General features: G+C 43.9%; 1 protein-coding gene across 1 annotated transcript in view; it reads right to left on the bottom strand.

Moving 5' to 3' along the window:
* Positions 1 to 23806, bottom strand: part of dnm3a (dynamin 3a) — a 486179-nt gene that overhangs the window by 87924 nt on the left and 374449 nt on the right. The window contains 4 exon segments of the mRNA XM_070887379.1: positions 3756 to 3992; positions 6350 to 6576; positions 18700 to 18864; positions 23650 to 23761. Coding sequence (XP_070743480.1) covers positions 3756 to 3992; positions 6350 to 6576; positions 18700 to 18864; positions 23650 to 23761 — 741 coding nt within the window.

Raw genomic sequence — 23806 nt, 5'->3', positions numbered from 1 at the left:
GGCCCAGCTTCAGACTGCACCATCTCGTCCTGGGCTGCAGCAGTCTGGGCTGAATGGCTGACACAACAACAAGGGCACTGGCAGAGTGGTAGGGGTGGGAGCAGGAATGCTGTCATCCTGAGAGAGGACAGCAAGTTTATGGTCCATGGAGCCACTGCCACTCTCTCCTGGCAGTGCGTCTGCAATCCTACTGATCCATTGGAGAACAGATTGATGGACTGCTATGACATCCTGAAAGCCCCTTCGAACAATGGTATCCAGAGCCACGATGGCAGCAGTCTGAGATTCCAATGCAGCAGTCAGACCTTTGATGGAAGCTGTTTGTGCTTCAATGGAAACTTTGATATCAGCCATCAGACGCTGCATCATCGTGGGTTCCAAAGGTGTGCTGATGGAGGTGACCACCCATTTCATGTTGGAAAGGATGGGCTCCAAGTTCTGCGCAAAGCCCTGTGCCAAGTTGGCACTGGCCTCCTCCCTGCTTCTTGACATTATGCGCAGGTTTTCCAGTGCACCACCAAACATTTGGGTATAAACCCATTAGCCTTCTTAAGAACATAAGAACAAGGAGCAGGAGTAGGCCATTCGGCCCTTTGAGTATGCACTGCCATTCACCAAGATCATGGCTGATAGTCAGCCTCAACACTTTCCCACCTGATCCCTATATCCCTTGATTCCCATAGGGTCCAAAAATCTATCTATCTCAGCCTTGAATATACTCAACGACTCAGCATTGACAGCTCTTTTGAGTAAAGAATTCCAAAGATTCACAACCTTCTGAGTGAAGAAATTCCTCATCTCAGTCTTAAATGGCTGACCTCTTATCCTGAGACTATGCCCCCTAGTTCCAGACTCTCCAGCCAGGGGAAACAACCTCTCAGCATCTACCCTGTCAAGCCCCCTCAGAATCTTGTATGTTTCAATGAGATCACGTCTCATTCTTCTAAATTCCATAGAGTATAGACCCAATCTACTCAATCTCTCCTCATAGGACCACCCCCTCATCCAGGGATCAATCTAGTGAACCTTTGTTGCACCGCCTCTAAGCCATGTATGTCCTTTCTCAGATCAGGAGACCAAAACTGTGCACAGTACACCAGGTACACAGACTTCCATACTCTTGTACTCCAACACTCTTGCAATAAAGGCAACATGCCATTTGCCTTCCGAATTGCTTGCTGTACCTGCATGCTAACTTTGTGTTTCTGTACAAGGATACCTAAATTTCTCTGACCGCCAACATTTAATAGTTTCTCACCATTTAAAAAAATATTGGCCGTAATTTGTGGTCCCCTACGGGTGCGTACGAGGTGCACACGGGCCCGGAGGAGCCGCGCAAGTTCCGGGTTTAGGCATGCGGAACGCATGCACTAAAATCCGCAACTTGCGATCATCGCACGCATTCCTGGGAAAAGGGCACCCTCGGGTTGAGTGCTGGGCTATTTGTCCAACTTTTGCCATCGGATGCCCGTGAAATTCTTAGGCGTAAAGCCTGCTTTTACTAGCATAAGACTTTTAAAGGACAGAAAAATATTTTTTTCGAGTAATTGATACATTTAAAAACCTGCAAAATAATGTAAGTTTATTTTTGGACCCTTCAAAATATGTAAATTTATTTTTCAAAAAATTACATTTTTGTTTTAAATATTTAATTAAATGCCATTTTGATTAATTTTAAATATGTAACTTAAAAAAGAATGTAATTTAAATGTGTGTATTTGGGGGGGGTATTCCCAGTTATACTTGTGGGCTTTCCATACATACAGAATCCCCATAAGTATGAGGATTGGTTGGGCCGACCCACGTCATCCTAGGGATGCTTGCAGACCTCTGGGTCCATCAGGTAAGTGCTTGGATTTTTTGCAGCTCAGAGGCAGGGAATTCTCCAACCGCAATTTCAGGCCCATTCTGTTTTTATATTCTTCCTACCAAAGTGAATAACGTCATATTTCTCCACATTGTACTCTATCTGTCATCTTATTACCCACTCACATAACCTGTCTATCTCCCTTTGCAGGCTCTTTGTGTCCTCCTCACTGCTTACTTTCCCACCTAGTTTTGTAACTTCTTCTGTCGCCTGGGCCATTGAAGTCCTCATCTGTCTCCTCTGCAGCAACCTCGCCCTCTGCCAAGCTAGCACCTGCGCTGTCCACCCCCCCCTCCCCCCCGCTCTGGCTCCTGCGTCTTGTGCCTGGTGTCCCACCATGTGCTGATCCCTCCTCTATCCTAGCCTCTAAAATACACGCAGTGTCAGTGTTTGAGCTGGTGGCTGCGAGTGTAAGATCAAGTGACAGTGTCTGATCATCTTCACTGTCTTCTTCCTCTTCCTCCTCTGACTGGGAAGGTTCCAGTTCTTGGGTATCTAAAATTAAAAAGGGACAAGGGTTGGGTTGTGGTGAGGGGAGAGGAGAAAGTAAGAAGTGCGTGCTTTCATCATCTGTAGGTTGTGAGTCAGAAGAGGTTGTGGGATGGGGGAGAAGTCCGAAAAGAGGAGGATTAGGTATGGAAGTATCCTCATCACCAATCCCTGTAGCATCGCCAATGGCCACGGCCTCAGCAATGCCCTTTCTCATGATGGCCAGCAGTGTCTCCTCCATGGGAGTTAAACATGCAGGTGCGCTTGTCCTCCTCTAGTTCTTTCTTGCTGACTCCTGTTATGCACCACATTCTCCTGCAAGAAAGAGGGAAATGTGTCAGTGAGTGTCCTGCAATATGTTTGCGTGATGTGGCCATCATGGATAAATAGGTACTAGTGTATGTGAGCTGTGAGTGCGAGGCTTGCAACATTGCTAAGTGTGTGAGGGTGAGGTGAAGCATATGAATTGAAGGGTTGAGTACTGATTGATAGAAACTGTTGGTCGTTGAGTGATTGGGGTGTAGTGAATTGAGCAGTGGATGAGGCTAGTGGTGCAGTTGGTAGGATATATCATTTGTAGATTGAACTCACTCACCTTGACAACTTGTATCAGATCACTAAACTTCTTCCTGTACAGCATCCATGTTCTTGGAGCTACACTCCTGGCTTTGACCTCCCACTTCTTCCCACTGCCTCCTGAGCATATGTCTGGAGGGCCTTCTGGCCCTCTGCGGATACAGGATGTCTCTCCTTCTCTCCATGTCTTGTACTAAGGTCTCCAGCGCATTGTCAGAAAATCTTGCTGCATGCTCTCTCGCTTGTTCAGTCGTTCCTCAAAGTATCACAGCATAGATTCACTTTTCAAAGGACTCCCACCACTTCTTGAAGTCACAATGCACCTCCCCTTTAAGAGGTGCAAGCTGCTTTCAAGTAGCGCTAGCCACTCGCAATATGGAGTCCTCTGCTGATGCATGCAGCCAATGAACAGTCAGGTAGCGTTGATTGCATGCAGCAATCATTTGAAACAGCAGGTAGCACAAATTTAACATGCTGCCAGCATCGCAATGAACAAGCGCGGAGTAATCGCATACCATGATCCCCACACCTGTTTTCGGGGGCTATCCAATTTAACGTCCCGAAAACTTCAAGTGCTTATGAAATAATGTTTGTACTTCTCCTCCTGCCTAGGATACTTACATGAAGCAATTGTGAAGGCAGTGGCGGTTACCCACTTTATTTCTCACCTGATTTCCTGGCTTTGCTGCTATTGATGAAGTAATCTGAAACAATGTCCTATTATGGTCAAATCAGAGCACTGCACTGCAGAACTGACTTAAGGCAAGGAAAGACAAGTCTATAACTGTTAATCAAGAGGTTGGCGATCAAAGTAACTACTTACCTTGGAACGTTCGGACCACGTGCAGGCCTTGAAGGGATCTGCGGCGGAGTAACTAAGTCAGCATTGCTAGGAATATACAAGGAAGAGAGAGTGCCTGGGCGGAACGGAATGGGAGGGGCACCTGCTGAAGAACATGTTGGCGGAATGGATGAGGTAGGGCCTCGTCCAGATAGTCTGCCTGGTAGATGACTAGGTATGAGTTGCCAGCGTTGAGTTGTAGGACCAGGTGACGGAGTTCTGCAATAAATTATGTTCTAATTAGAGTTGTTGTTTCTGCATCATATCAAGGTAACAGTCATTTAAAACATAAATATCTCTCATTTCTTTATACTAGCTCATATTACATTTGAAAATGATAACAAATCAAGGCAGATTGGAGAGGTAACCAAGTAAGAACATTATCCATTCACCTCTGGGATACTGGATTTAAATCCAGATTGATGCAACAAAAGCTTCTCCCTGACGGTTACAGCAGTCCTAAGTGAAGAGCTTAGGCAATCTCAAGACAAATCCTTGTGGTAATGGGCCCCACAACACAAAACTAAATCGACATTCCCATTCATAAAGACCATATGGATGGAAAACAGAACATTGATACAAGTGCAATTGGGAATTCTCCTCCTGAGGTTAAAGCCCAGTGCTAAGGTACAGTACAGGGAATTTAGTCCCCAGCTAGTCTATGCTTTACCTCACTGAAGAGTGATTGATGTGGACACTGAACTGGAAAAGATTGGAAAAATATTTAATTCCCCAGCACTAATGTCCTTCATTTTGTGGGTAACAAAAAAAAATAAGATTTTTAAAATTAAATACTTTAAAAGCCACCTTCAAGTGTATTTTTGTGGCCTTTAAATATTGTATCAAATATATACATAAGTGGTATAAAGCCTTTTTAAAAACCAAAGTGGCACCTATAAAAAAGATCAGCGAATGATTTATATGATCTAGATTTTATAGTAAAATACTTCTTTTGTTCGGTGTTTCCTTATGTATTGTAGTCTTACTATTTAGTTGGAAAAAAAATAGCAGAAAGAACTTGCAGAGAAAAACAGATGGTGACTAAAATATTTAGAGATTATTTGAGGTCAAAAAAGCAGTTTGGATTGTATAAGAATGACAAGATTCCACTTTGGGGAGGGAAGTGACATGGTATTGAGCCAGGATTTCCACTGAAACAAAAATGAACAGCAACTGTTTAGACACTGAATATTTCAATGGTCTTTCTTGCATAGACTGAAACATTTGTTCCCGTAAAATGTTTTGGTTATCTTTCAAAGGACATTGATATGTTGTGCAGAATTAAGAGAAGCTTAATTCTAAAACCTAAGACTTCAAGTTAAAGAGCAAGATTCATGGAATTAAAATTGTTTTTATTTGACTAAAGGAGTTTAAGGGAAGACATTATCCATATTTTTAAAATTGTGGTTATTTGACATGTACTGTGAGCATAGAACCAGAACATTAGTGTACAAATTAAGCCTCAGAGAATGCTGAAGATTAGAAGGAATACCCCCTCCCCTGCAGAGTTGTGGACATTTAGAATTGATCCCGACTAAAACTACTGATGCTGTGCCAACTGACACCCTTAAAAAGATGCTGGAAGCATATATTGTTAGGATCAGGATTGAGGGTTATAAGAATAAATACAAGTGATGAAATACTGTGTAGAATGCGATAGTTACTGAACTTCAAGGATCAAGGATGTAGATGTAAAGTTAGAAAGTATTCTAGAGTTTTGTTTGACTTATCTTAAGTGGGAAGGAAGAATTTTGGAGAATAATTCCTGAAGTGATTCAATGGGTTTGGATGAGTCCATTGTGATGAATCAGAAATCTGTCTTCTATTAAAAATAGAAAACTTTATATTTGTAATGTTTCGTTATAGGAATTTATGGCAGTGCTCATTCAATGTGCTAACTGCTCTGACTGAGAGCACAGATTGCTCAGTTGGAATATACTCATCTGCAGCTCAAAGTTATGTAAACAGGATGATTTTGAGTTCCTTCCAGACAAGGAGAGAAGTACTAAGACTGTTAACCCATGGCTGCAAGGATGATGTAGAAAGGAGGGGTTCACATTCCTGGGCCACTGGGACCACATTTAGGTGACCAGAGGTAGCTGTTTCGTTGTGGAAGGGTACATAGAGCATTGAGGGAAAATTCAAACTAGTAATGGGGATGGGGGACATAATTCAAACAAGAAGTCAAAAAGTGTGAGAGAAAGACCAGCAGGACGTATGGGCAGTTGCCCAAATAAGAGTTCCGTACACAAACTCATGTTGTGTGAGAAATAAAATACATGAGGTAGAAGCACAAATTCGGGTCCACAACACAAGAGTTTTTTTTTAAACTGGCAATAACAAATCTGTAAATGCAGTAGGGGTTGCTTTTGAGGTTGAGGTGAAGGATAATGTTGGGACTGGTTAGAGGCACCTTAGTTCTAACTATGGGAATTTGAAATCATGAGTATAACCATTAAATTCTTCTTTTATGAAACAAACAAGTAAATATATAAATAAAATTCCCCAAAGAATAAAACATGGGATAACAAATACATATGGAGCTGTCACTTAAACAGTCACTTCTGCATTCGTACCTGTGACCTGAATGTAGCCAGGAATCATCTACGGGAGGTGGCAAAGGAACAGTTATCGTATTGGTGCTGATATCGCCAATAATATTCAGTGCTTCGCTGATAGCATTGTATGTGCGAAGCATTTCATCACGCCGTTGGGCCTGTTCAGGCGACTCCTCCATTAAGGTATTTTGGTCCTCTGAGGAGTACAGTTTTGCTAAAAGCTCTGCGTTGATAAAGTCCTTGGTCTATGGAACATTATTAAAACAAATACGTAAATATATTGCTAAATGCTAGTTCATGATAAATACTATGAATGTATTGTGTCAAAGTTCCATGAGTTTAAAAGATAACAGAAAAGTTCAATTAATTTATCTGACACTGAATCAAATATCAGCATTTTGCTACTTTGTCAAACACAGCTGCTGGAAAGAAATCAACATTGACATTCAATGGATTAAAAAAGACAATAGATCATTTGTTGCACAAATGTCCTTGCCACCTGTGCTTTTAGGTTTACTATTTTGATCAATATTTTAAAAACAAAAATTAGCTTTGAATTCAGCTACTTTCTGTAAGCAGCATTTGCCAATTCTTAATCAGTCTACTAAATGTAATATGACAAATGTGTCTGCTTTGTAAGCTCATCTGTTGTTGCCCAACACGAGGTGAAATTGACACAGCATTAAGGAGGTTCACTGCCCAGACTGTCCCACCTTCCCTGAACAATAGTTTGAAGTAGGCTGAGGCAATGGATATTGTGCAGATCAGCTTTTAATTTTAATTTTGGCTTTAGAGTACTATGCTATGGCCATCAGGAAAACTTTTGTGGTTAATGGAGTCATAACAAATGAGACAGAACAAACTTGTAACATACAGCAGTGACAGCTTTCCTTTATGGATAATCCTGTTCACTCCATTTTGCCTTTGTTGGCACTCACTGATACATTTTTAAATCTTGTTCATGAATAGAAGCATACTCTTAACTTAAATAAATTCTATACTGCCAATAATACTACTTTTGCCTTAGAATATTGCAAATATCTGATACAGTGCAGAACTCAAATAATCATTTCCATTTGTTCTCTCAGTATGCTCTCTCTCCTGAGTTCACTACCCTCCTTTCCTCCCTAAATCTCTTTCTCCATATAAACTTGCCTACCCATATTTATGGCCACCCCTTGATCTCACCATTTCATGTGTCCTCACTACTCCCATCGTAACTATAAGACTATCTCTGATCATTTCCTTGTAGTGCTCTCCACCCACATTCCTCTTCTCCCTCCAAACCTCAGTTCTTTCCGTGTCCACCCCAGGAACAAAACTCTCTCTCAAGTCACTTACAACGGCACTTTCAAATTCTCAATTATCTAGCCTTTAGCCCACAATTCATCAAGACATTTCTTCAGCTATTGATCTGCTAAATCACACCGTCGCCTCCATCTTTAATGCTCTTGTCCCCATTAAAACCATTACTCTCTGTCAGCCTAGTTGTTCTCCCTCATCTCCACTCCTTTAAGTACAAGGGACGCCGATCTGAATGTCTATGACGAACAATTGGTATAATCAGCCATCGTCAGATCTGGCTGGAGCATATAAAGCATTATCGGATCCTGCTCTCCATTGCTAAACCTGCTCACTATTCAAAGATCAACTTGGAGTGCAAAAGGTAACCCCCGGCTTCTCCTCTTCACCACAAACCATCTTCTTCAACCATCCATCTCCATCCTCACCTCCAACAAGTGCGAAGAGCTCATGGACTTTTTTGTCATAAAGATTCAGACCATCTGCTCAGCTGCCGCTTCCCTCCCTTCCTCTAGCACACCGGGCCAAACTTCCCCTAACGTTCCCCGCTGCTCACATCTTTCTCTAGATTCTATTCCATCTCCTGCCTTGCTCTCTCCGAGCTCATGTTGTCCATGAGACCAACCTCCTACTCTCTTGACCCTATTCTGACCCAACTTCCTCATGTTAACTGATATTTTTAATGGTTCCCTCTCCTCAGGTATTGGCTCCCTCCCCTTCAAATCTGCAGTCATCACTCCTCTCCTCAAAAAAAACACCCTTGACCACTCTGTCCTTGAAAACTACCGCCCCATCTCCATCCTCCCTTTCCTCTCCAAAATTCTTGAACGTGTTATCACCTCCCAAATTCGTGCCCATCTTTCCCGCAATTCAATGTTTGAATCCCTCCAATCAGGATTCCGCCCCCGCTACAGCGCTGAAACAGCCCTTAGAAAAGTCACAAATGGCATCCTATATGACTGTGGAAACTGACTGGCCTCCCTTCTTCCACTCTACATAAACTTGTACTCATCCAAAACACTGCTGCCTGTACCTTAACTCGCACTAAGTCTCGTTCACCCATCACCTGTGCTTGCTGACCTACACTGGCTCCCAGACCGACCATGCCTCAATTTTACAATCCTCAGCCTTGTCTTCAAAACCCTCCATGGCCTCGCCTCCTCCCTATCTTTGTAACCTCGTCCAGCCGTACAAGCCTTCAAGATCTCTGCGCTTCTCCAATTCTGGCTTCTTGCACACCCCGATTTTAATTACTCCACTATCGGCGGCTGTGCTTTCAGCTGCCTTGGCCCTAAAATTCTGAAATTGCTTCCCTAAACCCCTCCATACCTCTCTTTCCTTCTTTAAGAAGCTCCTTAAAACATACTTCTTTGACCAAGTTTTTGGTCATCATTTTGTACTTCATTGGCTGTAAAATGCTTTGAGATGCCCGGTGGTCATGAAAGGCACTATATAAATGCAAGTCTTGCTTTCTTTTATCTGTCCTGATATCTCCTTCTATGGCTCGGTGTCAGAATTGTTTTTATTGATAACGTTCTTGTTAAGCACCTTGGGACATTTTGCTATGTTAAAGGCGCTATATTAATGCAAGAACTTGTTGAAAGCAATTGAATTTTCAAACAAAAATGTGTTTTTTCCAATTTGACTTGCTGCTAATTGTGGCACACAGCTACTTAATCACATGCTGAAATAAATTAAATTGTAAAACATAATGCAAGCTTGTCTTAATCTTTAGATTGATAACAGGTCCAGGAAATTCCAAACCAGGAAAAAAAATCAGTCGGCCCAGGGTAAAGTTTTTAGCTTTTGTACCAGGGTACATATCACAGGAATAAAGCTGCTTGTTTAGTCGAAGCTTTATTCCTATAATATTAGCCCCACACCATTAAAATGTACACTTTAAATAATAATAAAAATTCAGTGGGAGAAAAAAGAAAGGCAAAACAAGCAGAAGTCTCTTTGAATCTGAAGTATACATTTTGGGAACAATAATTGGAGAGCCTGCCATTTTTATCGCTGAGCCGCCAAAGTTCTATTGTTCATTCTGCAGGTGGCATTCAAATCTGCCAACCAAGGCTCAGGACATTAAATATTGACCTGGTTGTTTTCGGTCCCTGCCACAAACTCTGTTCTCTAGCCACCAACTCCATCCCTCTCCCCGACAACTGTCTGAGACTGAACCAGACTGTTCACAACATTGGTGTCGTATTTGACCCCAAGCTGAGCTTCCAACCACATATCCGCTCCATCATTAAAACCGCCTATTTCCACCTTCGTAACATCGCACGACTCTGCCCCTGCCTCAGCTCATATGCTGCTGAAACACTTATTCATGCCTTTATTACTTCTAGCTTGACTATTTGAACCAACTCCTGGCCAGCCTCCCATCTTCCACCCTCCATAAGCTTGAGCTCATCCAAAACTCTGCTGCCCATATCCTAACTCGTACCAAGTACCATTCACCCATCACTTCTGTGCTTGCTGACCTATACTGGCTCCCGGTTAAGCAATGCCTTGATTTTAAAATTTGCATCCTGGTTTTCAAATCCATGGCCTTGCCCCTCCCTATCTCTAACATCCTCCAGGCCTACATCCCTTCGAGATATCTGTGCTCCTCCAATTCTGCCCTCTTGCACATCTCTACCCCAGATGGCTGTGGAGGCTCAGTCTTTGAGTATATTCAAGACAGATAGCGATAGATTTTTGGATATTATGGGAATTAAGGGATATGGGGATAGTGCAGGAAAATTAAGGTAGAAGATCATCTCATTGAATGGTGGAGCAAGCTCGAGAGGCCGAATGGCCTATTCCTGCTCCTAATTCTTATGTTCTTATGTAATGTTCTTATCCCTGATTTTAATCGCTCCACCATTGGCACTCATACCTTCAGCTGCCGAGGCCCTAAGCTCTGGAATTCCTTCCCTAAATCTCTCTGCCTCTCTTTCCTCCTTTAAGACGCTCCTTAAAAACTACCTCTTTGACCAAGCTTTCGGTGCAATATTTTCAAACCTTTTCAAATGCTATATTAGCTTGACTTAAAATGTTTACACTCTGATTGAAACAATAAAATGGTAGCCAGTCAATGATGGAAATAATTTTAAAAAGTAAAAACCGGTATGGTACTTTACAGGGAGCATGGAGTGCAGGATTCATATTTATTGTGTATTAATAAAGTGTGTGGATAAAGTAATAATCTCTTTAATTTCTACTCTGACTGCTCTAGCTTAACCTGTTGGGTTGTAGATTTATAAGCAGCAAAATCAATTCAAACAGGGATAAAAATATTTGTAAATGAGGTAACCTTGTTGAGTATAGGGGTTGTTCAGGAGATCAGAGAAATGATAGTGAGATGTGTGATGGCAATAGCTCTCAATTTTAAATAGCAACAACAGTGTATATTTAAAATTTAAGCAATAGATTATTCAACTACTTGTTTGTTTCACCTTGCATGTAGGTAGAGAAAGCTACATTTCCTTTGAAAGGTCAAATAAAATGGACATTTCTAAGAGGGAAGAGGAAGCAAAATACACAAAAGGAGATGACTTTGGAGATGGTCTAGAGTACCATATGTATTGCCAAATTTATAGTAGCCTCATGTTAATCAAATCGCTCTGGCGAGGTCCACCAAATAGATTAATGATTAGTTAATAGTAATTGGATAAATGCAAAGTAATGCAACATTTAGTTTTCAGCACTACAGAAGAATGAACTTATTATAAAGCACCTTTCACGTCCTTGGGATGTCCCAAATGTTGTGTTCAGAATAAATCCACAGGACTGTATCGCAAGCTCAAACTGTTGTGACCTTAGTTTCTTTATTCAGTCTCCAGAGTGGAGAAGCAGCATGGTGAATCACCTTTTATACCTGCTTGCCCCAGGGTGCACAGGTGACCCTTAGGTCTCCCACAGTTGTGCTCCCTCGTGGCAAGTCTTACATATTGGTGAGATTTACATACATACATAACATCACTCCCCCCCCCCCCCAAAGTCTTATGTACAAGTTATTTGCAAGTTGAGGTGATCTGGCGCCCTGCATCCCCGGGTCAATTGCCTGAGTTGAAGTCCTGACGTGGTGGGTTCATCCTCGTGGTTGAAGGCGAGGTCAATTGTGTTAGTGGGTCGCTGGGGGCCAGGTCCTTTCACAGTGGTTCCTGGTTATCTGTAGTTCGCAGTTTGGTCTGGTCCAAAGGCTTTCTGCGTTTGCCCAGTACATGGTTTCACAATCAAATGCTCCGTTTTCATCGCACACACTCCATTCCCCTGCTTTGGCTAATACAGTGCTAGCAGCCCATCTGGGGCCCTGAACATGGTCTACATAATTTATTCTGATGTTGCGTGGAGAAGCCGTGCGATCATGGTACATTCTCTGCTGATAGCATATGGAAGGCTCGGTTCTGAGTGATTCTGTCTGGTGACTGTGTAGCAGCTGGGATAGCCAGGTCTGTAGGGAGTCTACCGTGACACATGTGGTGCTTGACTTTGTGATTTGGGCTGCCTGTTCCGGATGATTGTCGCTGACCCTAAGGTCTGGCAAGCTCAGCATGGCCGATATGGCCTTGAGACTTTCAGTGGTGGTCGGAGGCCTCATGGTCCCCATGGATCCTGGACCATGGTATGGGGGCCTCGGACCACCGACTGTGTGTAGCCGCCCTGCCTTTCTTTGCAACGTTGGGATGGGCCAAGACGAAAGGCCCACCCCATCAGATTGCGACGGAAAGTGGCAACATCCCGTCTAGCAGTTCACCGTTGGCAGGCGGTAACGTGGGAACCTGGCTGGTCCAGGTCCTAAGCTGGCGGGCCGTTACGGTTGACCCCTCGCTTTCTAGCACTTCCACGACCATGAGTAGGTCTGCAGGCTGCGCCATTTCCACCCCGGTGGCGGGCAACGGTAGCCAACTGAGGGCATTAGCGCTGTTCTCAGGCCTGGCCTGTGGCGAATCATGTTACAGTGCACAGACAGTGTTTGACATTCTTGAAACAACGCATCGATACTGGTGCCTCTGCTCTCCCAAAACTGTGGAATGGGCAGCTTGTCTGACTCGAACAAATATTGGGACCCTCTTTGATACATCTCTTTTGTCCCGTGAACCCAAGCTGCTGCCTTGATTAACTTACTGGATACATGTACAACCGGTTGTTGTTCGCCTGCTACTTTGGCTTGTTGTGAGGTGCCCCTGACCCCATATGATAGTACATCATTGGCCGCGAAAGAATGCTCAGATGGGTTACATAGTGCAAACAACTTATTGGAACGTAGTGGGTTCCTGGCCTTCTCAGCGGCCGCCCCTTTACCTTTATCCCAAACCCAGTCGTCTTCCTTGCTGGGCAACACATTCCTCTGTTCCGTTGCGGCGACATCCCATGGTCTGGACGCTCTCTAGTCCCGTGGTCTGGACGCACTTTCATTCCGTGGTCTGGACGCACTCTCGTCCCGTGGTCTGGACGCACTCTCGTCCGTGTCCATGATGCCGACTGCCGCGATCTTCCTCCCCAGGGATTTAGCCTCTGGCATCGGGAAGATGCATTTGGATCGTTTCGGCCAGAGTCTCACTCTGCTTGGTCGACCTGGAGCCTCTTTCATTGTCGCGAAAAGGTCGTCGGTTTTAGGTGGTGGGTACCGTGAGTGAACCGCTGCTCGGTTGATCTTCACCTCCACGTGGTCGTAATGAGCGGCCTGTGTCTCAGGGATCTACAAATGGATCTGCACTTCGATGCCTGATTCAGCTGAAGGTGGGGGTTTGCTCAGCCTTTGATCAGGGGAGACCTCATTCGCTGGAGAAGGTACGCAGAGGTCTTCCCAGTTCCATCGAATCTTCCCCATCCACCTTCTACCAAGCAGCGTTGGCCCATCACCTGAAACAATCCACAGTGGTAAATCGTGCACCGCTCCCTCATGGGATACTCTTATGTCCGCACTACCAATAACTGGTATCAGTTCCTTGGTGTAGGTGCGCAGTTTTGCCTGAATCGGGATCAGCTTGGGTCGCTGTGCTTTGTCGCCCCACAGCCTCTCGAATGCCTTCTGGCTCATAACTGATTGACTCGTCCCCGTGTTTAATTCCATGGAGACTGGAGTGCCATTGAGATCAACTTTTAACATTATCGGAAGGCTTTTGGTGATGAAGGTGTGCATCCCATATACTTCCTCTTTATCCTTAGGTTGAGTTGCCTCTCCTGCTCGTTCAGCGAGATCCTCGCTGGATCGGTCGTATTCTCCTGCCTCTGCCACGTGGTGAGTCACAGGTCGTTTGCACATTCGCTGGAGGTGCCCCATTGTTCCACAGCCCTTGCACACATAGGGCTTGAATCGATATTGATGAGCTCTATGACTGCACCCGCAGCGCCAACATGATGCTAATGGATACGCATTCACGCCCGACGGCGGACTCTGAGTCACTCTAGGCCTAGGTCTGGCCTCTGCGGTTGTGTGGGCCCTGCCCTGTACAGTTATGCCTGCTGAAAACATTATTTTATGCACAGTACTTGCCAGTGAGCTTCGATTCTGTGAAGATAGCTGTTTCGTGTTATCGCTCGGGGATATGAAAGCTTGGGCTATCGTGATGGCCTTGCTCAGATCTAGGGATTCCGCAGACAGCAGTTTGTGAAGAATGACCTCATGGCCGATTCCAAGCACGAAAAAGTCCCGCAACATTTCCCCCAAGGATCCTGCAAAGTCGCACTGTTGCGCAAGGCGTCTTAGGTCGGCGACAAAACTCACCACGTTCTGGCCCTCGGAGCGATGGTGCATGTAAAAGCGATACCTAGCCATCAAGATTGCTCTCCATCGGCTTGAGGTGTTCCTGAACCAGCATACACAGCTCTGTGTAAGACTTGTCCATTGGTCTGACCGGTGTCAGCAGATTTTTGAGGAGGCCATATATCGAAAACCCACATACGGTGAGGAGAATCGCCCTGCGCTTGATCGCCGTCTCAGCCTTGTCCAGTTCGTTGGCCACGAAGTACTGGTCGAGGCGCTCAACGAAGGCGTCCAAAATCATCACCCTCAACAAATCTCTCAAGTATACCAACGGCGGCCATTACCGAGTGAAAGTTCATGATCCGTTACTCGTCGCCAATTTGTTGTGTTCAGAATAAATCCACAAGACTGTATTGCAAGCTCAAACTGTTGTGACCTTAGTCTCTTTATTCAGACTCGAGTGGAGAAGCAGCATGGTGAACCATCTTTTATACGTGCTTGCCTCAGGGTGCACAGGTGACCCTTAGGTCTCCCACAGGTGTGCCCCCTAGTGGCAAGTCTTACATATTGATGAGGTTTACATACATACATACATAACAGCAAAGTGCTTTACAGCCAATGGATTACTTTTGAAGTGCAGTTATCCTTGGCTGCTGCATTTGTCAACATAAGAATTGGACACACTGAGGTCCCAGAAACAGCAAATGGGCTGAATGACTAGAAAATCTGGTTTTGTGGTGTTTCTTGAGGGAAGAGTATTGGCCAGAACACTGAGAGGACTTGACCATCCAGTCACTTTTTTTCACAAATTTTCTCTTTTTCCCTGAAGATGTTGACGCTTTGCTGAGGTACAATTTCAAAGGCACTGTGCGTCTATTCAGAATGTCATCCAAGTAGCCATTATTCATATGTGAACCTTAATAGTGAGTATAGGGTGGCTATTTTCACCATGGGGACATCACAGCTGAGCTTGCCCCAGTACAGATCCAAAGTCCACATATATGCACTTCAAGGAGTTTCTAACCATAACCAGGAGCAGAAACTGTGACCATTTTTCCTTCCTAACCCAGAAGTGCTCAAGCTAATTACACTGCCCCTACTGGATAGACTTGCTGAATTAACAGGGTGGCCTGTTTATAAGAGTAAAGGAAGCAGCAACCTGCTCAGATCACTGTTAAATGGCTCGAGTGTACATGCACGGCTGATTATCACCCTTTAGCTGCTGAAGAAATTGCCAATGACCTAAAAACAGCGACAGGATAGTCAACTCTTTACAAATATCTGAAGTTGACTGATGATGCAGCAGATTACTGTGTTGGGAATGTAATATGTGGAAGTTTGTGAACAGCGAGACTGTCCTGGATTGCCACATCTGCAGTAAATGTCTCTGGCTTGAAACACTCCGGCTCAGAAAGGGGCCAATTTTCAGCACCTCACCGCCCGCTACTGCCCACTCCTGCCAACATTCATCCTGCAGATCCGTCCAGTGCCACTTTTGGGGTGGCCTGGAGCGGACGGGAGGGGAAAGCCGGCGGGAACCGCCCGCTGATGTCAGCAGACGGCCGAGTGGCGCAACTGAGCTCCCGCCTGCCGAGCTCCCAGATTCCTGTGGGCGGGAGTTGGCGGCAGAATGGGGGTGGACTGCTGGCTGCAGGCTGGTCTGTCCCCGACGGTATGTCTGAAAAACCTGAAAAAAAGGTAAGTGAACATTTTTTTTTAAATTTTCAACAGTGACTTACCTGCATGGGGGTCCCCTGAAGGTCTTCGGATACTTTTTGTATTTTTTATTTGTGATTTTTTTTTCAGCTCTTCCAACCATCCGTGGGCCCGACTCCATCCTCGGCGACACTTGGGCGGCAAGTGCCTCTGCCACCGAGAATGTGACCTCCCGCCTGCTGCTGCCCAGATTGGCGGCGTACGACTTCCATTTGCCTCCCGCCAGCCTTCGAGGGACCTTCTTCACGAATATCCCGTCCAAAGTACTGTCCGGTACCTTGGCGGCCATGGGTGCACCTTGGGCGGCACTTGGGCAGGCGGAGGCCTTGCTGAAAATCAGCCCTTTTGAGTTGGAGTGCGAGTCAGAGATACTTGCATGAGAGGGGAGGAATTTTTGGATAGTTTTCTCCAGAGTGCAGTCACATCTCAGAGGAATGCAAAGGTGCATGAAGGGGAGAGTGTGACTGTTAACCAGCAGGGTAAGGGGAACCAAGGAAAGAAAACGAAGGAGGTTCTGCGGACACTGGTGCTGTCCAACAGATACAATGTACTTGCTACTTGTGAGGATAAGGATGCAGGCCGCGGAATGGACAGTCAGAATGCTAACCATGGCACCATGGAGCAGGAGAAGTCCAATGGGGGGAAGCACAGAATATAAAGATTCTAGTCATAGGGGATTTGATAATTAGGGGGATAGTTAGCATCCTCTGCAGTCATGACTGAGAGTCCAGAAGGGTGAGTTGCTTTTCTGGTGCAAAGATAAATGCATCTGGAGAGGAACTTGGAAAGGGAGAGGGAATATCCAGTTGTTGTGGTCCATGTTGGGACCAATAATACAGGGAAGGAGGAGGTCCTGCTAATGGAATATCAGAAATTAGGAACTAAATTAAAAAACAGGAGCTCACAGGTAATAATCTTGAGATTACTACCCGAGCCATGTGCTAATTGGCATAGGGATAGACAGATCAGGAAGGTGAACATGTGGTGTGGGATAGAGGTGTTCATTTCATGGAACCACTGGGATGAGCTCCACCTGAACCAGAGTGGGACCAGTGTTCGAACGGAAAGGATAAACAGGGCTGTGAATAGGACTTTAAACGAGTAAGATAAGGAGAGTATTCTGGTGAAAATAATATGAGAATAGGCTCCAAGAGTTGGGAACAAAAACAGAAAATGCTGGAAACACTCAGCAGGTCAGGCATGAGGCACAGCTGACACTCCAATTTCCTACTGAAAGTTGCTATTGAATCTGCTTCCACCACCCTTTCACACAGTGCATTCCAGATCATAACAACCCTCTGTAAAAAAAAAATTCTCATCAGTCCTCTGGATCTTTACCAATTATCTTAAGTCTGTGTCCTCTGGTTAACGACCCTCCTGCCAGTGGAAACATATTCTCCTGATTTACTCTATCAAGACCCTTCATGATTTTGAACATGATTAAATCTCCTCTTAACCTTTGTGCTCTGAGGCAGATAATCCCAGCTTCTCCAGTCTCTCTACATCACTGAAGTCCCTCATCCCTGGTACCATTCTGGTAAATCTCCTCTGCACTCTCTCCAAGGCTTGGACATCCCTCCAAAAGTGTGCTGCCCAGAATTGGGCACAATACTCCAGCTGAGGCCAAATCAGTGATTTATAAAGGTTTTGCATAACTTTTGTACTCTATGCTTCTATTTATAAAGCCAAGGATCCCATGTTTTTTTGCAACAGCCTTATCAACTTGTCCTTGCGACCTTCAAAGATTTCTGGCTGTGAATCCCCAGGTCTCTCTGTTCCGGCAACCCCTTTAAAATTGTACCATTTAGTTTAAGCTGCCTCTTCCCCTTCTCATTCTTCCTACCAAAATGCATCACTGCACATAGCATCCAACTGGCACGAGTCAAAAAATATTGTCAGGGTAACTGGCTTAGGACCACTACTTCGAAAAGGTCACTGATCCTGACCTCAGTCATCTCAGCAGTAAAAGCTAAGCACTGTACAGCAAATACTTGTCAATAATCATTTCCTATCTTAATCTAGTTTTATTCCTTTTATTTACAATGCTCTACAATGTAGAATGCAGTATAGTACATTTTTAGCGAATATAAAGTTGGAACAAGTTTTAAAAATTGGAAATGCATTAGGATGATATTTAAATGTTTAATCTACGAGCATTGAGGGTATTTGTTTTTGGGATCAGCCAGATGGACTGCAGAGCATCTTTCTGGTCCTGTACCTTATATTCCTATGTACCAATTTATCAAACTATCAGCTAATTAAATGCTAACCCTGCTCTATCGTTTGCTGACATGTGCCAGTTTATGGAAGCCACTAGCCATCTATCTTTATCCATAATGACTGGGAGACAACTCTTTTCATTTACTAGGCTAATAAAACCAGAGGTCATGGAAATCTGGCAAGAAGCATATTTTAGATATTGTTAATGATTTGGCTCTCTCCCAAGCTAAATAACTCAGTAAGGTGTAATAAATGTGTCAGCCATTTCTGTAGCAATTTAGAAGGAGAATTTTTTTGGTTACATAGCAAAGGTAACAGTTACTATAAATATGTGAACTTTAAAAAAACAAGAACTTCATTCTAAAATGTAGTATAAAGCAGTGCTCATTTTCAATGTATTTGCATTGTATTGCAAAAGCAGAGTAAAACTCACATTATTTATCATAAGGTGCATAATTATCTTTGGCATAAGGTCCCGGATAGTCTTGTTAATGATACACATGTATGACTCCACTAAGTTGCGAATAGTCTCCACTTGTCTCTCCAGCTGAGGGTCCATGGAAAAGTTATCTGTACCTACTACCTCCTCATTCTCAGGCTGTGCAGAAAGCAGAAACAGATACAAACTGAAGTCAAGCACTACGATAACATATTTCACAGTATTTTTCTCTTATAGTGCTGGTGCAATAAAAATATTTTCTGTACTGAAACTGACTGCCAAGTTTATCCAACACAATTTCCAACTGAAGTGCTAGAAGTCTCAGGTATGGATGCAATGAAGTTAGAAATTGGGAAATTTCACAGTGCAGTATAATCATATCGTGTGCTACTAGAACTTCTCCTTCCTAATAAAAGGTATGCGCTCAATTTTCCCCAGTAATTTGCGACCTTTTTTTGCCGCAGGCCACTTTTTTGGGCCCCAAGTTGAAAAATACAAGTTTTCCCAATCAATTTGCATCAGCGTAACTCAGTTAGTTACGATTTTTTTAAGGTTTTTTTTTCAGTCAATGGGGACATAACCTGCCACCCGTGCCAATTCTGGCCAGTTAGACAAGTTTGGCCAGCTCAGAGTTACTCCAGTTCTTCTTAGGCCAGCGTATATGGCCTCTGTAGAAAAACCTTCTGGTGAGATAAGGAAATCGGCACAGGTAAATCAGTGCAGCAGATACCTGGGCAGCAGCAGCAGCAGACGAGGTAAGAGAGAGTGGGGTGGGAAGCCTTTCGGGTACAGTTAGGTGTGGGGACCGGGAGGTAGGAGGCCGTTTGGCCCGGGATAGGTGCGGGGACCGGGAGGCCATTCAGCCTGGGATAGGTGCGGGATCAGGAGAAGGCCATTCGGCCGGGGATAGGTGCGGGGATTGGTACCGGGAGGCCCTTTAGCCTGGGATAGGTGTGGAGATTGGGACCAGGAGGAGGCCATTCGGCCAGGGATAGGTGCGGGAACCAGGAAGCCATTTGGCCTGGGATAGGTGCGGGGATCGGGACCAGGAGGCCATTCGGCCAGGGATAGGTGCAGGAACCGGGAGGCCATTTGGCCTGGGATAGGTGTGGGGATCGGACCGGGAGTTTGCTAGGTGCAGGGACCGGCCCTGGGAGGGGAGACTTTAACAATTTAATGGAGGTAAGTTGCTGCAATGTATTTTAATGTGCTTGTGCAGGTTGTGAGCTGGCTGTATGTTTCACTTTCCAGCCTCAGCCCACATTGTGTCCCTGGTTACCATGGCAACCTGATCTTATTGGCCCAGATCAAGGCTCCACCCCCAAAACTAAACAGGCTAGGCGACGCCAAAATGAAGAAATCAAACGGAGAAACTTGGAAGATTTTTTTGGGGCGTACTTGGGTCCCAAGAAAATGGGTGAAACTCGTCAAGTACGCCAAAAAACAGCTTTGGGGAAAATTGAGCCCTTAGTTTGTGAGGCAACTTGAAGCTGGTCAAAGTTCATATGGCAGGTATGAGTGAAATATATCTGTATAAATGCTATTTCATTCGTTCAGATTGAGCATGCCAGTAGCATTAGACTAGCAGTGGACCAAGCTGGCCTATTCTATATCAGTCCAACATAAGAATTTTCAGAAAAGGGAAATGGTTAATGGGCCCAACAAGTCTATTTATTTAATTGTTAACAAAGCAATCCTATCTGCACAGACCGTAACATATATTTGATGGAGTTTTATTTATCTTTGCACCAAAGAACTAGTTTCAAATAAAAACAGAAAATGCTGCAAACACTCAGCAGGTCAGGCAGCATCTGCAGAGAGAGAAACAGAGTTAACCTTTCAGGTCGATGACCTTTCATCAGAACTCGGAGATGCTAGAGATGAAGGAGCCGAAATTCAGGCCCGCCAGAAAGCTGCCGCATTTATGATTTTTAAGTGATTTTGCCGCCGGGTAGGATGAGGTTGACTCTTGATCGATATTCAGGTCTTTGTCTTTTTTTTTTATGCGGCCAGGAAGTCAGTCATAATGGGGGCGGAAGTGGAGGCAAAACAGATTCTCCGTCGCTGTCACTCAGGAGGGGAGGGTGGTGACGTTATTGCGCGTCTGCATCATCACGTACCTCCCCTGCTTTAAAGGGGAGATAATTGGCCATTATTTAAGATCGGCCACTGGGCCACCAGGGTGGGTTTCGGCCAGGCCAGCTGGCGGCCCAGCAGAACATTAGGGCACAATAGTCCGGCCGGCATGGAAGTCGGCCAGCAAAAAAAATAGCGGTCGCAGCAGTGGGCCCTTGCCTTTAATGGCTGTCGTGCAGCCAGGGCTCGCGGTAAGAATAGAAGGTGCACCGATAGAGAAAGCTGTTGGGGGCACCACTTGGCAGGGATTCGATTTTTCGGCTGAATATGGACGGAGGTAGGTGATCCCGGCGGTGTGCGAAATGATGACGCACTTACGAACACTCGGTAGCAGCAGGGCAGAAGTTGGGACCCCCAGAATAAAAGCCCTTGCTTAATTTAGCTTGCGGCGGCCATTCGACCAGAAATTGGCGGCCATTGGATTCCGCCGCAATGCAGCGGTAACGGGCCTTATCCGGACCCAGAATTTCGGCCCCGAACAGTCTTAAACAAGTGCAGAACCAGGGAAAAGGCCGGGGGGAAGCTGCAGGAAAAGGACATAGGTGAAGGTGAAGACATAGATAGGGTGGAGGGCAGGAATGATTAAATGACAAAGGGGATGATGGTGCAAGGCAAAAGGAGGTGGTAATGGGACAAATAAAGAAACAAAAGATGAGTCCAAAGAAGGTGTAAATGGTTACAGCAGAATAGCAGAGGTGAGGGAAGCTTGGAAAATCTGACAAAGAGGAGAAAGCTCCCATGGCCCGAGAATGTGGCGGACGAAAGGTGGGTAGACCCCAGGGGTGCGGATCACCCCGCTGGCCGTGTACCAATCAGGGATTCTCCAACCCAAGCATCAGTCCACACCTCCTCCATTTCCAGCAGCTCTGGTGCAGCCATCCTCCATTACCAGCACCTGCTGTCTGAGAGAAAATGGGAACAGTTGTTAAGGTCTAAAGTTGTTAAACTCAATGTTAAGGTGGGAAGGATGTAAATAATCTAGTAGAAAGATGAGGTGCTGTTCCTCGAGCTCGCATTGAGCTTCACTGGAACAGTGTATCAGATGAAGGACAGAGAGGTCAGTGTGGGAGTGGGATGGAGAATTAAAATGGCAAGCAGCCAGACGCTCGGTCACATTTGTGGACAGAATTGAGGTTGTCAGAAAACCAATCACCCAATCTGCATTTGGACTCTCCAGTGTAGAGGAGACAGCATTGTGAGCAGAGAATATATTATACTAAGTTGGAATATGTACTAATTTTAAAAAGTCAATTTTAATGTTAGAAACATTTTTGTCAAGCAAAACGACAAGTGTCACACTATAGGTGTCACATACCATATTTACAAATAGTGTAATGAACTGTCTCGGCTTTTAGGCTATATCTGCATGCAGAATAGAAGAGAGGGAGAGGTTGAAACAATAATTTGAAGTGAGATCATAGCTGAGGCAAATTGTAATCAAGCTCGAGGGAAACAGAAGTAGACCAGAATATGGCTTCCAAAAAATTGTTTAGCTTCAAATCACAATGGGGAAAAAGAGCTCCTCTGGTTGCTATATGCATTTGAGAAGTTTTCCTTTAATCGGTGTTACTATTGAATGTATAAGTGAAACAAAGATGTTTATTATTTTGCTAGAAGCACTGACCAGAGGAAATCTTCATAAATGTATTCATGATGGTGCCACACACAGCAACCAGATGCATTCTTAGCTCAATATAATAAATTATGAATACTTTGTATTTTTCCAATTAACTGGCTTTAAAAGATTACTTTCACACACTAAAACATTTTTTGTGAATCTGCATCAATAATAGTTTACAAAAATTGCACAATGTAAGTTATGATTTATACATTTTAATTACACACATAATAAAAGGGAATCCGACTCCTAAAGTTCAAAAGCTAAAATACAGAGGTATAATTAATGAAGCCTATAAACAAAATTGAGAAAATGTGTTGCAAAATGTGTTGCTTTGAAAATGTTAAGACAAATCTATTTCACAGAAACATATTTTCCATGATGAACCATCATAATTTCCCAATTCTAAACTCTAGGTAGGAATACTGCAGGAACCCAACATTATAAACTTCCTTCACTGCGAATTTATTTTGCTTAAGTAAAACTCAGGAAGACTTTACCTCCCCCACCCCCATTTTCTTTCTGTGGGGGAAACGCTGGTATGCAATGGGTAATAATTCAATTTCTGTAAGAAGTGTAAAATTTGAAAATAAACATTTAAACGTATATGTCTACCAAATCATAATAAGTTTACAATAGATATACAGCTAGGATACTATCTAATTGGGATAGGATTATAGACATTAATTGTTTTAATGCCATCATTAATTGGTTTGTTTCAAATGCATTTACACTAACAGAACATACCATTCATTAAGGATTTCTGTTAAAACACTACTGTGATAACTACAAACACAGGTGGAGTGCTTTACAGTATTGAAAAAGGCTTTATATAAGAAAACATTAACAAATAATGGTAATATTTTGTTAGTAATTGAGATACATTCAGACATTCCTCATGCACAACTAAAGAGTCTGAAAATTTAAAGAATACATATTTTTGGCTCTAGTATTTTCTACTTGTTATGACAATCAAGAAATTAAATAAAAGTAAATGATGATAATGTCAATTAAAGACAACTCACTTACTTTGGCTTTCCACTTTGTAGTGTACAAATTCATAAATGAAATACAGAAAAGTTACAACTGAGACACAATTTCTATTAGCCAAACTTCTACTGTTTAGCTATTCCACTCTATTTCCATCACTTTAAGTCCTAAACTATATCAGTAATTAAAAAAAAACTTACAGTGGACTTCTCTGGATAAACACCAGCTCGAAGAAATGATGCCTTCCAACTATCTACCTCCTCCTGAGAGTCACAAGCAAGCTCCAGAAAACGATAATCCTTATAAACATTCCTAGTGAAAGAACAGAAAATACCATTAACATAAAAATATAAGAAA

Source organism: Pristiophorus japonicus, chromosome 8, assembly GCF_044704955.1.
Source record: "Pristiophorus japonicus isolate sPriJap1 chromosome 8, sPriJap1.hap1, whole genome shotgun sequence".
Classification (NCBI taxonomy): domain Eukaryota; kingdom Metazoa; phylum Chordata; class Chondrichthyes; family Pristiophoridae; genus Pristiophorus; species Pristiophorus japonicus.
The sequence above is the reverse complement of the archived record's forward strand: the minus strand, read 5'-3'. Positions and strand labels throughout refer to the sequence as shown.